The sequence below is a fragment of the Anolis sagrei genome, chromosome Y (assembly GCF_037176765.1).
Source record: "Anolis sagrei isolate rAnoSag1 chromosome Y, rAnoSag1.mat, whole genome shotgun sequence".
Lineage (NCBI taxonomy): Eukaryota > Metazoa > Chordata > Lepidosauria > Squamata > Dactyloidae > Anolis > Anolis sagrei.
Genome location: NC_090035.1, coordinates 40,478,685 through 40,497,928, shown reverse-complemented (window position 1 = coordinate 40,497,928; position 19,244 = coordinate 40,478,685). Strand labels below are relative to the sequence as shown.

General features: G+C 41.7%; 1 protein-coding gene and 1 long non-coding RNA gene across 4 annotated transcripts in view; one reads left to right on the top strand and one right to left on the bottom strand.

Annotated features, from left to right (window-relative positions):
• The window catches only part of LOC137095532 (protein argonaute-3-like), a 255,766-nt gene that overhangs the window by 142,336 nt on the left and 94,186 nt on the right, over positions 1–19,244 (bottom strand). For all 3 annotated transcript variants that reach the window (XM_067462306.1, XM_067462304.1, XM_067462305.1), the window contains exons 4-6: positions 12,775–12,983; positions 8,238–8,374; positions 405–539 (exon numbers count right to left, since the gene is read on the bottom strand). In XM_067462306.1, coding sequence (XP_067318407.1) covers positions 405–539; positions 8,238–8,374; positions 12,775–12,983 — 481 coding nt within the window. The remainder of the gene's footprint in view (positions 1–404; positions 540–8,237; positions 8,375–12,774; positions 12,984–19,244) is intronic.
• Positions 3,186–5,850, top strand: LOC137095509 (uncharacterized). Its single transcript, XR_010908862.1, has 2 exons — positions 3,186–3,280; positions 5,115–5,850. It is a non-coding gene; the product is annotated as an uncharacterized lncRNA (long non-coding RNA).

Sequence of the window (19,244 nt, the reverse complement as noted above, 5' to 3'; positions counted from 1 at the left end):
GTCAACATAGAAAAGAAACTGGACAACAAAAAACTTATATGCACTCGGTTTATTGCATCCCCAAAGCCCAAATACAGATGCTGGTTCTCATGAAACACAGACTATGATTCCCAGTGATAGAAGGATCTGATCACAAGGTAATTCCAAACTATATTACTAAGGGTGGCACCTCTGGATTTAATAGAATAGGTGTTTCTGTGGTTAAAAATGAAGACATATGCCAGAATTCACATGCATTACCAGAACATTATGTATAAATTAGCACAGATGTGCTACAAAAGATGTAGAGTTATGGCATGAAATTTTGACATTCACACAAACCTTTGAGTTTGAGGAGTGTTTAGCAAGGGCAGAAAAGAGTACTGAAAATATTGTAGGGTTCATTTGCTCTGTTTTCTACTTACCCTTTATCTCTTTGGTGAATTTTACCCGGTGAGAATCAGTCAGAGGTCGCAGTTGTTCATCAATGTTGTGTATGTCAAGAACTTCACACATGAACTGAATGACAGGTTGTGCTTTGTAGAAGGCAGTGGCAGAAACTAAAAAGAGAAAATGTTTAAAGAGACAGATAAGGAAGTGGATGTTCTTTAAAGCTGTTCTTTCCTGGAGAGCAGAGAAGGCATTTTTTTGCAAGAGTTTGGTCCTCTGGATGAATTACCTGTAAGTATGAAGTGAGGTGTTTCTATCCCATGTTTGACTTCATATTTATATGAAAAGACACGTCAAATTTAGCTCTACATTTTCAATGACACCTTTTCAATATTTGGTTTTGAAAAGTTTTAGAAATCTAGATCTTTATGAAACCACAGGTTCAAAACACATGGCCTTCCTTACGATTAAAAAATGGAAGAGTGTAAAATAGAATGTTTGAATTGAAGTAATAATAAATATTTATGTTTATTTAATCAAGCATGCCTTTTTAATTCCAACAAGATTCAGTGTTCTTCAAATGACTTCTAACTGACATCAGAAAGAACCAAGTATCATGGTATATTGTACATCTGCATTCACACTTAGTTTTGAGCCTAGCATGTCATCTTAACTTTTCAGAAATCCAAAGCAACTCTGAAGTTCTGCCATTATTATTATATTATTATTATTATTATTATTATTATTATTATTACTACTACTACTAGCTGTCCCCTGCCACGCGTTGCTGTGGCCCAGTCTGGTGATCTGGAAAATAATGAGAAAATGTTGGTTTCTAATAAATGTAATGTCTTTATGCTTGTGGGTAAACAGTATTTCTTGCTGTTTGTTTGTCAGTGTTGATGTGGAGATTGTCTGGTTTGCCTACTCTGGAATATGCAACATATCATTGTCTTTCTATAGGGGTCCCTTTCAAATCTTTGATACTGCATCTGTCATATACATATATGTGTGTGTGTGAATGGCTGGATGGAACTTTGTCAGGAGGGTTTTGATTATGTTTTCTTGCCCTGGTGAAGGGAGTTGGACTGGATGGCATTAAGGCAGCATTTCTCAACCTGGGAAGTCAAGACCCTGGGGGGGGGGGGGGGGCACCGGGGGGGGGTATCAGAAGGTCACCAAAGACCACCAGAAAACACAGAATTTTCTGTTGGTCATGGGGGTTCTCTGTGGGAAGTTTGGCCCAATTTCATCGTTGGTAGAGTTCAAAATGTTCTTTGATTGTAGGTGAACTATACATCCTAGTAACTACAACTCCCAAATGTCAAGGTCTATTTTCCCCAAACTACATCTGTGTTTATATTTGGGCATACTGAGTATTCGTGCCAAGTTTGGTCCAGATCCATCATTGTTTGAGTCCACAGTGCTCTCTAGATGTAGGTGAACTACAACTCCAAAACCCAAGGTCAATGCCCACCAAACCCTTCTAATGTTTGCTGCTGGTCAGGGGAGTCTTGTGTGCCAAGTTTGGTTCAATTCCATCGTTGGTGGAGTTCAGAATGCTCTTTGATTATAGGTGAACTATAAATCCTAGCAACTACAACTCCCAAATGACAAAATCATAATTTTCTGAGTGATGGTCACTCCTTGTGTTGTGAGACATTTTGTTGCCAAATTTGGTGTAATTTCATTCATTGGTTCTTTTGTTTTTAAGGTACTCATCATGCACAAAGCATTTTTATATATATAGACTAGCTGTACCTGCCACGCGTTGCTGTGGCCACCTTTCCCCTATCTCCTCTTCTTTCCCTCCTTCCTTCACTCCTTCTTTCCTTCCTTCCTTCCTTCCTGTCTTTCCTTCTCTCCTTCCTTCCTTCTCTATCGCTTTCCTTCCTTCCCCCTTTTTCTTTCTCTTTTGCTGTCTCTCTTTTCTTCCTTCTCTCTTTCCTTCTTTCCTTCCCTCTCTCTTTCTCTACATCTTATCCCCTTCCTTCGCTCCCTCTTTCCTTCCTTCTTCCCTTTTCTCTTCTGCTGTCTCTCTTTTCTTCCTTCTTTCCATCTTTCCTTCCCTCCCTCTTTCTCTACATCTTCCCCCTTCCTTCGCTCCTTCTTCCCTTCCTTCTTTCCCTTTTTCTTTCCTTCTCTCCTTCCTTCCTTCTCTAACTTTCCTTCCTCCCCTCTTTTTCTTTCCCTCCCTCTTTCTCTCCTTTCTTCCTTTTCTACCTCATTCCTTCCTTCCTTCCTTTTCCCTTTCCTTCTTTCTTTCCCTCCCTCTTTCTCTCCTTTCTTCCTTTTGTACCTCATTCCTTCCTTCCTTCGGTGGAGGGGGATGGGGAGGAGGGATGGATTGGGTCAGGGTGGGAAGGGACGGGGATTGGAGGAGGCGTAGTTTCCTGGGAAGGGGCGTGACCGGCGGAGGAGGAGGGGCAGGAGGGAAGGATTGCATCAGTGCGGGAAGGGGCGGGGTGGCGAAGGGAGGGGGCGTGGTTTTCTCGGAGGGGGCGTGGGCGGGGGAGGAGGAGGAGAGGAGGAGGGAAGGATGGCGTATGGGCGAGTAGGGGTGGGGCGGCGGTGGGGGTGTGGCTTTCTCGGAGGGGGCGTGGACGGCGGAGGAGGAGGAAAGAAGGATGGCGTATGGGCGGGTAGGGGCAGGGTGGCGGTGGGTGGGGTGTGGCTTTCTCGGAGGGGGCATGGGTGGGGGAGGAGGAGGGGAGGAGGGAAGGATGGCATATGGGCGGGTAGAGGCGGGGCGGTGGTGGGTGGTGGCGTGGCTTTCTCGGAGGGGGCGTGGGCGGCGGAGGAGGAGGAGGGAAGGATGGCGTATGCACGGAGAGGGCATGGTCCAGCCATGTGCGCGTGCCGGCGGCTTGCACCGGGACACCTCTGTGCATGCTCTGTTTTTCTTGTGATGGTGAGTTCGTTGTAATTTTTTTTGTGTTGTGATGAGTGTTGTGCATACCTCGTGGTTTGAGGTATGCGTCCGCCAAGTTTGGTGTTTTTTCATCCAGGGGTTTTCGCGTTTTGCGGCCCCCTCCGCAATTATTATATATAAAATATATATAATAATCTATATATATTTTATATATACAGATTATTATTATTATTATTATTATTAGATACATTACAAGATTAGTACACAGCAAAGAGATCACTATCCTGGTTTTTGTATTTGATCACACGTTCAAATACAGTGTCTAAGACTGTGATGTATAGGTGAATAATGCATGCAGATCTGAGTTGGGTAGCCTTTTGCAGCTGATAGATGATGACTTTGTTAATGCAGATTGTTTTCAAGTGCAGGCCATGGTCTTTAGCACTGCACCCAGTGTGCTGACCACCACTGGGACCACCTTAACTGGTCTCAGTGGTGATTGTTACACTGGATGCAGTATCTAAATACCTTGGCCTGAACTACCTATTATTATTATTATTATTATTATTATTATTATTCACAATCAATTAGAAGCAAAACGGCCCAATAAATCTAAACTCTAAAACAAGAACTACATAATAACCCAAGCCATAATTTCCTTCATTCCTGCCAACACAAACGAACACATAGCTTCTATCCTTCCATATTTAAAAATAACATAAACAATGAAATAACACGAATTATAAAAATTATTTAAAACATAGCTGACATTTCCTGTGCTCAAGCTATCTATTTTTTCAATGAATTCCCATTATGCAATAGTTGACAACAGAAAAAGAACATAATCTGTGTAACACATACTTTTAGCATGATATGTACTAAAGCAGCATTTAGGAGTATCTGAAAGTTTACTGCATTAGAAATGGTTAATTTAGTCATGATGAATACATTCCCATCTTGCTATACTGACTGGACACAAGGCACATATTGGGAGCATTTTCCATACAGCAAAATTACTAGACTGTGAAACAGTTAATTAGATATTTCTGAGGTTCCCAGGCCTCGAGTGCACCAAACAGAATGTTCCCCATACAAAACATTCTTCAGATATGCGTCACCACCAGCTCCCCACCAACTTCGCATGGCTCATGCTCAATGCCTGCAGATGCCAATGAACTGAATGGCCACAAATGGTCGAGACCCAGCCCCGGCAAAGCCCCAACCTACGGCAGTTTGTCACCATGGTGAGCATTTGCCAAGCCAAATGGAAGAGATTTTGTTAGTATTCTGCAGTGGGTGGACAGAGCTTAAGATGTTTCAGAAGACTTCTTGCTCAAACTTTCAAACAATATAGAGAGAAGCGATTCTTAACTTCCTCAACTGCAATGATTGGATAGGCATACCAAGCTAAAAATGAATAAGCAATCTGTTTCTACTGAGCATCCTGAAATTGCGAGGGCAGATGTTTGTTTTCAGTGCTGAATGATCCATTTTCTTTCGGACCATTATATGCGCCCGGGGGGGGGGGGGGGAGAGCTTACCACCCAGGCTCCCCTTCGCAGCACGTGCTTTTGGAGGGGGTTCGCCTCACCTTCATCTGGGGAACCAAAACGGCTCCCTGGCTGGGGTTGAAGACCCATCGTGTTTGCTACCGGTGGTCTTGCTCCACAAACCATAGTCCCAAAGCACCCAGGCCTGTAAGGGCCTGCATCTGAGCTCCAAGTAAGCAGTGCTCCTTACTTGGCATTCGGCTTCAGGCCCTGACAGGCCTGGGCGCTTTGGACCTTTGTGCATGGCAATTCATCCGAAAAACAGGCTTAGAGCTGGTACCCACTCCCACCTGCCTTTTGTATCAAGTTTATTTTCGTTTCAGGAGGAGTCCTCCCATTCCGTGCCATCCGAATGGATGGAAAGAAACCAAAACATGAATCAAACGGATGATACAGACACCGGAACCATGACTAACACAGATAAAATGAAGGCAAGGAGTTAGGGACCAATTAATTCTATAGAACCACTGTGCAGAAGTCATTGATGCTATGTATATGTTTAACTGTTAGAGTGTATGTTTATGTTGGTAACAGTAGCTAAGATTAGAGTTATCTGGTTTGAACCAACAGAGAGCGTTGCCAAGGAAACTCTCAGAGAGTGAGAAGTGGGCGGAGCCAAGGAGGAGAAGTTATCTGCGTCTTTGAAAAAGGGGCAGTTAGAGTTGGAGTCTGAGAGTGAGAGAGAGAGAGTGGAGAGGCTTGGAAAAGCCTGGGAGAGAGGTGTGAATAGCTGGAGGTTTTTCAGTCTAGGAGGGCTGAAGGGAGAAACCTAACCAGTTTCTTTAGTTAAAGAAGACTAAAGGAAGCTTGTTAAGATCAGTAGTCGAGGAAGGACCAGAGATCAGAGATTTGATCAAGAAAAGATCAAATAGGAAGGTTATTCATATTAGGAAACATTGTTTACTAAAGTGCTTTACCTCAGTAAAAGTTAATCATGAGCTGTGTTATCTAGAAGAGTGGACTGTATTACAAACTAAGTTATATTCAAAGTTCTACAAGTTATTTAGCAGCCTGCAACCATACGCTTTGTACTCAATAAACTTGTTAACTTTTGTTGAAGACTGTCTCCATTAATCTGCGTCTGTAGAGCCAGATCTCATCGGCGATACCTCACGTTGGTGGCAGTTACCTTAATTTACAAACAATAATTGGCCTCCTCTGTAACATATTCTTATCAACAATAGAGGCCTGATATTAATTCCCTCTATAACCATCCACATCTGTACAAGTGGTGCGTGCGTCCTGTACAATTGGTGATAGCGGGTGGAATCTTTGAAGATAAAATCCCTATACCCTGTCTATTGTTGGGTTTGCACCTGTACAATTGGAATTGTAATCTGTACAATTGCCTCGAGACCTGTACAACCACAAACATTTAAAATTACTTGTTAAATCTCCTTCCACCATCTAATCAAACCTGAAATCAGTGCTCTATATTTGAACATAGCTGTTTCCAACCTATGGAAAGACAAATCTACCACAGTATTCTTTACCAAATTTGTTTTTATGCAAAGAAAGCATAATTTGCACTCAATGAGTTTCCATAACTGAGCAGAGATTCAAATGCTTGTCTGCAGAGCTATAATCTAATGCTTAAACTGCTAAAAACACTGGCTCATTAACTCCAAATGGCTTCAGTGTTACCTGGTTTATACACTTGCCACTGCCTGGATTTTCTGCACATAAAACCAGGCATTCATTAAGATGGTCATCTGTTCCCCATTCTTGCCAAATTACATTTGGTATCAGGGAAAATATTAAAGGTATATTCAGGTGAATAATTTATATTCTAGTGTTGCCGGTGCTTTCAGAGCCTTTTTAAATTGTATCAGAAGCTACTTGAGAAGAAGGAATATACAGCAAGTCGCCTCTGGTGTGAGAGAACCGGCTTCCTTTTGCAAAAGGAAACACCAGGTAAAAAAACAGTAATTTTCCTATTCAAATCAAATGTGTTCTTTATACAAGAGACAGCAGCATTATGAAAGAAGTGGGCGGAAATACGGTACGACTCAGAGACTGACCACTCAGAACCCATGACCACTGAGTTCCCAGAAAAAAAATGTATCATACTCTGATTCATAAGCTCATAAGGGGGACATGAGAGAAGCCTCCCTGCAGGATTGGAAGACATCCAGGCGTCCCCTGGGCAACTACTTCGTAGACGTGCTGATTCTCTCATTCCGGGAGCGACTAAAAGCGACTTGCAAAAAATGGGCGCTCGAAACAATATCATACGAAAGCTGGCTGGCACAACCTGGGGATCACAACCAGATACAGTGAAGACATCTGCCCTTGTACTATGCTACTCTGCTGCTGAGTATGCATGCCCAGTGTGGAACACATCTCACCATGCTAAAACAGTGGATATGAAACTTAACGAGACATACCACATTATTACGGGGTGTCTGCGCCCTACATCATTGGAGAAATTACACTGTTTAGCCGGTATTGCACCACCTGACATCCGCCGGGGAGTAGCAACCAATAGTGAAAGGACCAAGGCAGTAACATCTCCAGCCCACCCAGTTTGGATATCAGCCAGTATGCCAATGACTTAAATCAATAAACAATTTTCTAAGACACTCGCTGGAACACTTCAGCAAGCGAGAGTCCAAAAGTGGCAGGCTCAAACCCAGAACCTCAATCAATGGCTGATACCAAATGAGAGACTCCCTCCTGGGCACACAGAAAACTGGGCGACTTGGAAGGCGCTGAACAGACTGCGCTCTGGCACCACAAGATGCAGAGCCAACCTTAAGAAATGGGGCCACGAAGTGGAATCCACAACATGCGAGTGTGAAGAGCAAACCACAGACTACCTACTGCAATGTAACCTGAACCCTGTCACATGCACAATGAAGGACCTTCTTGCAGCAACACCAGAAGCACTTCAAGTGGCCAGCTACTGGTCAAAGGACATTTAATAGAATATCAAGTCTGCAAACTTTGTGGGTTTTTTTAATGCAAAACAAATGTTTTGGTTCACTCCTGACATGATAAATAAATAAATAAATAAATAAGGTCATTTATGCTTTCACGTTTAAGATGCAAGAATTCAATCTCGCTTTATTTAAACAGAAAGCCACGGGATTACAGTAAAGGATTTACTCCATTCAAGTGAAATCCATCCTGGTTTAGGGAAGACTAAGAGTCACGACTTGCAGTTCAAATGTTACAACACAGTTTGGAAGTGCAGTAAATATATATTCCTTCACCTCTACCAAATGAAATAACCTGAAAGTCCTTTAGGTACAGAGACTTGTTTAGCCACATGTGTCTTTCACCTCAAGGCAAAAGAGTGTATGTCATAAAACAAAAGCAACAGACAACCTGTACTCTAAAGTAAGACTTACACAACCAAGCATTTTAATTTCCAAACACAATTGTGAAAAAGGTAACAGTTCTACAAAATTTATGCGATCACAAACACAGGTCTGTTGTCTTACCATCTATGTTTAGCATCATTTTCCACATTGCGGGCCGAACAGACTGATGGAATCCGAACCATACTTCCCGGCCACCTCCCAAGGGATGGTCATAACCGTCTGGAGCAGAGAAAAAAGAGCGGCCTACAGGTGTATACCTGTGTAAAAACAAGGAGTCAAATTATACTACCGTTGCTCATACAGATTCTTCTTCAAATCGTATCTTATAAAAAGGTAATTCAGAAAGGAGTGACTTACTGTAAAGGGTCAGCCTAAAAACATTTGGTTACTTAAGATGAAAGCTTCCACATTCAAAAGCCAAAGGGACAGGAAGCTGAAATGTTTATCTCGGTTGGGATGGGAAAATGATAGTGTCCGATGTTTCACCACAGAGCGACAGGATAGCTTAAGGGGCAAAAGACAAGCTCTGTAACCTTAATGGCTCTCTCTTTCAAAATCCTCAGGTAGGACTGAATTTATCATTTGAGAGTTGTAGTTGCTGGGATTTATAGTTCACCTACAATCAAAGAACATTCTGAACTCCACCAATGATAGAATTGAACCAAACTTGGCACACAGAACTCCCATGACATAAAACACTGGAAGGGTTTGGTGGGCACTGACCTTGAGTTTTGAAGTTGTAGTTCACCTATAACAAGAGAGCATCGTGGATTCAAACAATTATGGATCTGGATGAAACTGGGCACGAATACTCAATATGCCCAAATGTGAACACTGGTGGAGTTTGGGGGGAAAACAGACCTTGAGAGTTGTAGTTGCTGGGATTTATAGTTCACCCACAATCAAAGAACATCCTGAAACCCAAAAATTATAGAATTGGGCCAAACTTCATGACCAACAGAAAATACTGTGTTTCCTATTGGTCTTTGGCAACCCCTCTGACAACATTTCTGGTCCAGTGGATTTAATAACATTTCTTTCTATCTGTGTAGAACTTTCTGTCCTTGAAGTGCTGCGTATATATTCTTTCACTTCTGCTTACGACATGCACAATAGGTTTGTTTCCCAGATAACTGGGAAAACTGTGAGACAGAGCCTCATCTTAAATTGTTTAACAACTTTGTGGCAGAGGTAGAAATTAAACTCTGGACATCTGGTTTCGTTCTTGATCTCTTAGGCCCCTTCCACACAGCTGAATAAAATCCCACATTATCTGCTTTAAACTGGAATATATGGTACCGTATATTCCGGCATATAAGACGACTGGGCATATAAGATGACTCCTAACTTTTCCAGTTAAAATATAGAGTTTGGGATATACTCGCCGTATAAGACCATCCCTCTTCCAATGCACACCAAATTAAAAAAAATTAAAAATCAGATTTGAATTCAATATGGTAATTTTAATTCAAATGCTTCTGACATGCAGGTTCCTATGAGAGGGACATTGTACCTTATATTGGACATTACAGTTGCTCTTCCTCCCTTGAATTTCATTTACACTCTGGGTCCTTTACATCATGCTGGCAAGTATGAAAGCAGGCTTTAAATGTTTCAGATTATATTTATGTTGGAATAGAAGCTTGCATGCAAATAGAAGTCAGGCTTTGTACTATGAGTACTAAGGTGAAGGCAAAGCATTTGTAGAATTTTTATCTATAAGCAGTCTTTAAAAATCAGGACCTTCTATCAGAAGAGAGGGGCAGGTTGGACCCTAATCCTTCAGAAATGTAGCATTTGGCATGGCACATGTTTACTGGGTCACATCTTGACATGTCTTCATCCTTAAATCACTGTGACAGCTTGAATTGTTTTAGAGTTTCTCAAGAACACAGCCAGGTGATGTTTAATTGTTAGAAGGGGGAAAGAGATCAGAAAAGAGGAAGGGGGCCCCTGGGTCAATAAGAGCTTTCCAGTTTGACTTCTGTAAAAAATGAAATGCAAAGATATAGGATGGGGGACGCGTGGCTTGAGAGCGGTATGTGTGAAAAAGATCTTGGGGTCCTTGTGGACAACAAGTTAAACATGAGCCAACAATGTCATGCGATGGCAAAAAACCCCCAAAAAACCAATAGGATTTTGGCCTGCATCAATAGGAGCATAGCGTCTAGATCCAGGGAAGTGATGCTCCCCATGCTCTATTCTGCCTTGGTCAGACCACACCTGGAATTACATTGTGTCCAATTCTGGGCACCACAACTGAAGGGAGATGTTGACAAGCTGGAATGTGTCCAGAGGAAGAGGGTGACTAAAATGATCAAGGTTCTGGAGAACAAGCCCTATGAGGAGTGGCTTAAAGAGCTGGGTATGTTTAGTCTGAAGAAGAGAAGGCTGAGAGGAGACATGATGAGAGCCATGTATAAATATGTGAGAGGAAGTCATAGGGAGGAGAGAGCAGATCAAGGGTCTGGAGAACAAGCCCTATGAGGAGTGGCTTAAAGAGCTGGGTATGTTTAGAGTGAAGAAGAGAGGGCTGAGAAGAGACATGATGAGAGCCATGTATAAATATGTGAGAGGAAGTCATAGGGAGGAGAGAGCAGATCAAGGGTCTGGAGAACAAGCCCTATGAGGAGTGGCTTAAAGAGCTGGGTATGTTTAGTGTGAAGAAGAGAGGGCTGAGAGGAGACATGATGAGAGCCATGTATAAATATGTGAGAGGAAGTCATAGGGAGGAGAGAGCAGATCAAGGGTCTGGAGAACAAGCCCTATGAGGAGTGGCTTAAAGAGCTGGGTATGTTTAGTCTGAAGAAGAGAAGGCTGAGAGGAGACATGATGAGAGCCATGTATAAATATGTGAGAGGAAGCCACAGGGAGGAGGGAGCAAGCTTGTTTTCTGCTTCCCTGGAGACTAGGACGGAGAATGGCTTCAAACTACAAGAAAGGAGATTCCATCTGAACATAAGGAAGAACTTCCTGACTGTGAGAGCTGTTCAGCAGTGGAACTCTCTGCCCTGGAGTGTGGTGGAGGCTCCTTCTTTAGAGGCTTTTAAACAGGGGCTGGATGGCCATCTGTCAGGGGTGCTTTGAATGTGATTTTCCTGCTTCTTGGCAGGATGGGGCTGGACTGGATGGCCCATGAGGTCTCTTCCAACTCTTTGATTCTATATGAAAACATTTAGTTTGCACTTCAGTACATAATGTGGACAGAGGGTCCTGAAGAGCAATGAAATGTTGCTTTTGGCAAGCCAGGTGCTGTCTGTACTCATGAGTTCGCCTTTCAGGAAAAAAAGCTGCATTAAGGCAGGAGGAAAAGAAATCCACTTTTGACATCCAAAATATTTTGATCAGCAGTTGGATTTCTGTTACCATTATCAATAAAAGGATCACTTACCAGTGTTTTTGGTTTGTGTTTCTTCTTAAATATTGTATTTACTCACTCAAATTAAAATGCCTCAATACAGTCTTCCTCCCAAAATCAAACTCCTGCCTGGCTCCTCCCCTTTCCCCCTCCGCGCAGTTGCTAGGGAACACGCACTTTGCTGCAAAAGAGAAGCAGCGTGCTCTGGACTTTACCACTGTCCTCTTGGCAGTGGGAGGGGGGGGGGGATTGGAGCTGTAAAACTTTGGCCACCAATTTCACAGCCGTTTTCTCCCCCTCCCCCGGATTCAAACTAAAGAGTTTGTGTTATTGCTTAAACCCAGCACAGAAATAGTTGAGTTACTTGCTGTGGGTGCTGGATTGAAATACCAAGGACTGTACCATTACTTTTCCAGCATGGAGTGAACTTCTCGGCCCTCCGCAATAGCCTGGTTTGTGTATTACTTTCTTATTTAGGGTCCTTCTAGGCCCCTTCAATTTATATCCGGAAGACAAGACGACCCCCAACTTTTGAAAGGGTTTTTAAGGTTTCAAAAATCGTGTAATAGCCCGGAATATACGGTAGTTTATTTCGTATCAAAAGCATTGCATAAATTAGCATAAAACTGATTAAAAATAGGAGTGCAGGTGACTAAATATCTTTTGACCAAAAACGGGCAACAGCAATGGTATTGTCTGTAGCCTTCAACAATTCTTCCTCTGTACTTGAGGCAGGGCATAGTGGACAAGCATACATATACGGAGTTGTCTGTTCTGCTCCACAGTTACATAAGGTATGGGATTCTTTTAGGTAATGCCATTTAGCAAAGTTGTCTTTTGTTCTGCCTACTCCACTTCTGAGTCTGCTCAGGGACTTCCAAGTTGCCCATTCTTGGTTTGCCCCTGGAGGAAGACCTCGTTGGAAGGGGGGGGGGGGATATCTAGTTGCGGTTTCCTGTTTTAGCTGCCCAGAGGTATACTCTTGCTGTTACTAGGGGGACACCAAGAGGAGTAAGACAAGGCTAGGGCTGATGTTCTTACTAATTTTGGATCTGCACCCCATGTACTGCCAGTAAGTTTTTTTTAGTATGTTAGTGTGAACTCAGATAACCCAGTTTAAATCAGATATTGTGGGATTTTCTGCCTTGATATTTAGGGTTATATAGCTGTGTGGAATGGCCCTCAGTCTCAATACCTCACCTTAATCTTATGTTTCACTTCTATTTCTGCAACCAACCATCTCCAACAGTTTACTTTTCATTATGTTAAAGAGAATGATCCAGAGAACTGATAACCTACTTCATTGAGGGTAAGTGTCGTAGCACCACGTCAACAGCATGAACAGGGTTAGTACTGATGGGCTTGTCTAGTTCCAAAGATTCAGGAAAGGTTCGTCCCCTGAGAACCTCGTGCAGCAAGTGCCAGCTAACCCGGGAAACAAATTTTATAGACACCTTGAAAGGACGGTCTTTGCCACCTTCACCTGGCAAGGTGACATCCAAATCAACCTGTTGGAAGAAAAAAAAAACTGTCTTCAAAGAGCTATTTTAAACACATTGAGTTGAGAAAGCAGAAGAGAAGAAAGCTGTTGCCCAAGATTCCCAAAATGAAACCTGGATTCTCTCCAAATCCACTGGTTAAATGAGCAAATCAGGATTTTACAACCCACTAGCAATCCTGTTCCCACAATGTGAACATATAAATACACAGTCATCATCTCTCAAATTCTGTAGATATGCCACAACTGCAAGCCATGAAATCTTAAAACTTATGTAATCCTGACTCTTAAGCATTATATAGGGTACTAGGCAGTAAACGCATCCCTGGTTTGTTGACAGGCAATGGAGCACAACACTGTCAAAAAGTGGAAATGGTTGAAAAGTAGAATCCCTGAGTTTACAGATGTAGGTGGAGTTTGTTTCCAAAATGTACAAAATCCATATGAACAAATATTACAGGAATCAGGGGAAAACATGATAATATGCATTCCTTTGATATCGAATGTGATTTCCCTGTACCAAAGAGGTTTGAACATACATTAAAATACAGTTCAAAATAATGGGTTATGAAAAATTGAATGTGCGCACAATTTCCAAAACCCTGAACTCCCCCCCCCCCCAAAAAGTATTTGAACATACATTAAAATACAGTTCAAAAAATGCACTCTGTAATTTGACCAAAAAAAGTGAGCATTACAGTTGCTGCATCCTTTAAACTCTTTCTTTAAAAATAAAAATACTAGAATACCAAAGCTTCCAGCAATGAAAAGGAAAACCTTGGGGTGCATCTATGCTGTAGAATGAATCCACCTTAACTGCTTGGTTCAATTTTATGAAATTATATAGGTTTACTTGGATCCAACCAGTCCATCCTCCAGGAAATAAAGCCCGACTGCTCATTGGAGGGAAGGATACTAGAGACAAAGTTGAAGTTCTTTTGGCCATATCATCAGGAGACAGCAAAGCCTGGAGAAGACAATTATGCTGGGGAAGGTGGAAGGTAAAAGGAAGAGGGGCCGACCAAGGGCAAGATGGATGGATGGCATCATTGAAGTGACTGGACTGACCTTGAAGGAGCTGGGGGTGGTGACGGCCGACAGGGAGCTCTGGCATGGACTGGTCCATGAGGTCACGAAGAGTTGGAGACGACTGAACAAATGAACAACAACATAGGTTTACAAGGTCTTGAGTCTTCTCTGCCAAAGAATGGTGAGGCTTCACCAAACTACAAATCCCAGGATTGCATAGCATTGAGCCATAGCAATGAAATTAGAGCTGACATCCCTCAAATAACAGCTCCAGATACTCCTGAAGCAGCATCTGTTTTGCTTTTATTATGTGAATCTAATGCTAATGCACAGGGCCCCTGGTAGCGCAATAGGTTAAACCATTGAGCTGATGAACTGGATGACTGAAAGGTTGGCAGTTCAAATCCGGGGAGCAAGGTAAGCTCTTGCTGTTAGCCCCAGCTTCTGCCAAGATAGCAGTTCAAAAACATGCAAATGTGAGTAGATCAATAGGCACTGTGTAATGATTTTTACCTAGTAGGCCGAGGGAGAAGCCTGCGATATAAGTGAGGCAGGCCTCCATTTTGGGAGTGTAAGCAAAGGAAGCAGACATCTTGTGAGTGTAAAGTGAGAAGAGGGGAGGAGCTAGAGGTCTCTTGGGGTTGGTTAGGACAGATGGGAGGAGCTAAGTCCTGAGAGGGAAAAGTGTCAGCTTCACAGAGAGAAGGGAGATGGGTTTTAGGAATTGAAGAAGAGAGATTGATTTTGGGAACAGAAGAGAGAGGAGAGGTATTTTTGAGCTGAGGATTTTTCTGACAGAGAGCGTTTGTGGCAGGCAAGGCTGTATTATTGGCCAGGACGGTCAAGTAGTCGCCTGGGTGCTTGCATGGGTTTACACAAGTAGTTTGCTCTCTGGGTAGAGTAAATTAGCTATATAGAGAACTCTGCTTAGTTCTGATTAGCTATATAGAGAACAGGGCAAATTGCTCTGAAGACAGCCTGAGTAGGTTAGTCTGCAGAACTCACTGCTACTGCGTTACTATAGAGTGAGGAGTTTGCTAATGATTTAAGTCAAGCAACTTGTTTAAAGAAACCATCAAGAATATTGTACTCTAGTAACCATTTTAGCTATTGTGCCTCATCAAAGAAGACAGTTGTTTGATCTTATCAATAAATCTTTTCACTGTTTCAACTTTTAAGGAAGCCTCAGTGATAATTCATTCCTGTGGGAATAATTCTAATCTATCTTATATTCTAACATCACAGTCATCTCAGGGAACTAAGGGAGTGCTGTATTGGGTTGGCAGGGAAGAAGTTTACCTCGGAGAATCATCTTAAATATCCTAAAGTATTTTAGGCGGTGGCAGCAAATCTACCAGAGTACACACGTTACCTCATATATATATAAACACTTCATGAAAGAATCCTTGTTCCTTTATACTGGTGTCAGCAGGTGGGATTTATACTAAGATATAATATCATAGTTAGTTAAACACTGCTTCTGCAGGAAGTTAATTGCACTCCATGCAGTCATGTTGGCCACATGGCCTTGGAAGTGTCTAGACAATGCCAGCTTTTTGGTTTAGAAATAGAGATGAGCGCCACCTCCCCCTCCACCCCCCACCCCCCAGAAATGGATACAACTAGACTTAATGTCAGGGAAACCTTACCTTTACCTTAATGCGGATGCACACTCTAGTTTTGGCGAAGTAAATTAAGATTTAAAACTTGAGCATTACATTTCAATAAATAGGGTAATAAAAAAGCATGTCTATACAGAAAATGCAACTGGAAAATAGAGGGAGAAAATGTGGAGGCCGTGACAGACTTTGTATTTTTAGGTGCAAAGATTACTGCAGATGCAGACTGCGGCCAGGAAATCAGAAGACGCTTACTTCTTGGGAGGAGAGCAATGAGAGACATCACACTGGCAACAAAGATCCGCATGGTCAAAGCCATGGTATTCCCTGTAGTAACCTACGGATGTGAGAGCTGGACCTTAGGGAAGGCTGAGTGAAGGAAGATAGATGCTTTTGAACTGTGGTGTTGGAGGAAAGTTCTGAGAGTGCCTTGGACTGCGAGAAGATCCAACCAGTCCATCCTCCAGGAAATAAAGCCCGACTGCTCACTGGAGGGAAGGATACTAGAGACAAAGTTGAAGTACTTTGGCCACATCATGAGGAGACAGCAAAGCCTAGAGAAGACAATTATGCTGGGGAAAGTAGAAGGTAAAAGGAAGAGGGGCCGACCAAGGGCAAGATAGATGGATGGCATCCTTGAAGTGACTGGACTGACCTTGAAGGAGCTGGGGGTGGTGACGGCCAACAGGGAGCTCTGACATGGGCTGGTCCATGAGGTCACAAAGAGTCAGAGATGACTGAAAAAATGAACAACATACAGAAAATGCACAGACACGTTTCATATGTATCCATGGTTGATTTCAAGCAGCAACTGGCTTGGGGAGGTTAGAACAACAATGCAGAGGATGTTGGGGTTTAAATGTGTTACTTCTGAGCAGTGGTGAGACGCACGAGGAGACTTCACAGAAGCGGAAATAGGAAGAGGCTCCATAGGAAAACTTGCGAGATCTCAAGCGAGTCTCGCGGGAGGAGACAGAGGAGGAAAGATCGCGAGATCGAAGGACGGCGCGAATTGAAACATCGCAGGATCTCGGACGGGATCTGGCCCGAGATCCCAGAGGCAAATAAGGAAGTGGGAAACTAAGACCGCGAGATCGAAGGACACCTCGGGATCTCGGACGGGATCTGGCCCGAGATCTTGGAGGTAAACAAGGAAGTTGGAAACTAAAGATAAACTAAAGGAAATTAAGACGTGAAAGATTCAAGTAAGGGCGGAAGAGGCAAGAAGAGACAGAAGGGAGGTACGCAAGAGCGGAAGTAAGACTATTCACTCAGGTGGAGTGAGAAAACGAGAAAAACTGTGAGAAGTGGGAGACTGACAAAGGAGAACACATAGAGAGAGGAGCAAGAGGAACAAAAGGAGACAAGAAAGCAGAAGGACGAGCAAAGAGAAGGTGGAACTAATACAATAAAACCATTAAGTGTAAATGAATAGATATTTAGAGAAATATAAAGAAGCCCAAGTATTATAAGGAAGAAAATTAAGATAAAATAAGGGAAAATAAGGAAAAACAAGGAAAAATAAAAAATAAATTAAGGAAAACAAGAATAAAATAAGAAGAGGGAAACTACCCAGAAAATTGAGATAAGTATCAATAATAGAAAGAAACAGAAAAAATAAAAATAACAATAATAAAAAATACATACATAATAAAATAATATAATAAAATTAAATTAAAATCAAAAGAAAATAAATAAACAGTGGGATTTAAATGTGAGCTTAAACCTGTTTCAAATAGGATCACCCAAATTGAAGGAAGAGATGGCGTCAAACAAAAGAAAGAATGGAAAAGAAGCGAAAGAAGCAAACAAAGAAGCAAACAAAGAGCCAAATAAAGAACCAAGTAAGGAAACAGTAAATACGGCAAGAAAAATGTCTATTGGTGAAGATGGAAGATTAAAAGAACTACTAAAGGAAATCAAAACAATAGGAAAAGAATTGAAGGCGATGAACGAAAAACAGGATGCGTACCAACAGGTGGCACAAGAACAGATAGCAGACCTAAAGAAGGAGATAAGGGACAAAATAGGAGTAATTAAGAGGGATGCAGAAATAATGGAGGCGATAGAAGAACTGAAGAAACAAAAACAAGAACAAGAAAAAAGACAAGATAAGACAAAAGATAGAATAGAAACATTAGAATTACTACACCAAAAAGTTCAATCGAGACAGGAGAACTTAGAATGGAGAGAAATGCAATACCAGTTGAGAAACGTCCATCAAGAAAAGGAAGAGAACATAAGAGATATAATAACAGAAACCCTCGCAAAAGTGCTACAATGCACGAAACAATACATGGAAGAACAAACAGACAGAATATATAGAATCAACACAAATTAGGCAAGAAAGAACAAAACTGACAGAGATGTCATAGTACAGCTGACGAGAACAATAAGGGATGAGATCCTTAGATCAAACAGTGGAAAATCAGTCTATTATAAAGGAAAAAGAATTGTGATCTTGAAAGAGTACCCGACAACAACTAGCAACAACAGAAGAAATTACGCATTCCTAACAGAAGAGCTGAACAAACAAAACATGAGGTTCCGCTGGGAAAAAGACGAGGATCTGATGACAACATATAAAGGTCAAAAATACTGGATTAAAATGGTGGAGAGAGCCAGACAGTTTTATAAAGGAATAAAGAAAGAGGAAATGGAAGAAGAGGAGGAAGATGCCGAGCTAAAAAGAAAACAGAGTAAAAGACAATGCATCGTCTCGCCCAGAAAAGAAGGACTAGAACTAAGAAAATACAACTTGAATCAACAAATAGAAAAATACATCACAGAGGAAAAGATCAGAAACCAAGGAAAATTAGAAATAAACAAAGAACAAGAAGAGGAAGAGGAGGAGAAAGAAGAGGGACTAGAAGAACAAGAAGAAACAGAACAAGAGGAAGAAGTAAAGAACGCTATCTAAATGAACACAAATTTTAAAGTATTCTGTAATAACGTTAATGGTTTGAATGCCCCCAATAAAAGAAATAAAATATTTGATAAACTAAAGAAAAGAAAGTTTCAAATTATTGCCCTACAAGAAACTCACATAGCTAGCAAACATGTAGCACACCTTGAAGACAAAAAGATAGGGAAAGTATTTTATTCAACAGCACTTGAAAAAAAGAGGAGTAGCCACATATATCGCCAACGACATAGTATCTGAACTAGCCTTCAAGGATCAGGAGGGAAGAATGGTAGGAGTACTCATTAACTGGAAAAACACAAAAATACTAATCTGTAATATTTATGTGCCAAACGATGTGAAATCTAAATTTGTGAAATTGTTAGAATCAAATATAATAAAACAAGAGTTTGATAAGATAATAATATTAGGGGACTTTAGTGGGGTATTAGATAAAAAATTGAACAGAACTACGAAAGGAAGTGGAACATAAAAAGCAAGAACAGACCTCTTACCAAACAACTTTACGAATATGATGAGAGATTTAAAAATGGAAGACGTTTGGAGATGGAAAAATGAAAACAAAAAGGATGACACATTCTTCTCGACCAGACACAAAAGCTGGTCGAGAATTGACATGATATGGGCCTCAATCTCCCTTGTACCAAAGATAAAGAAGATAAAAATAGCTCCTAGAACAGATTCAGATCACGGCCCAATT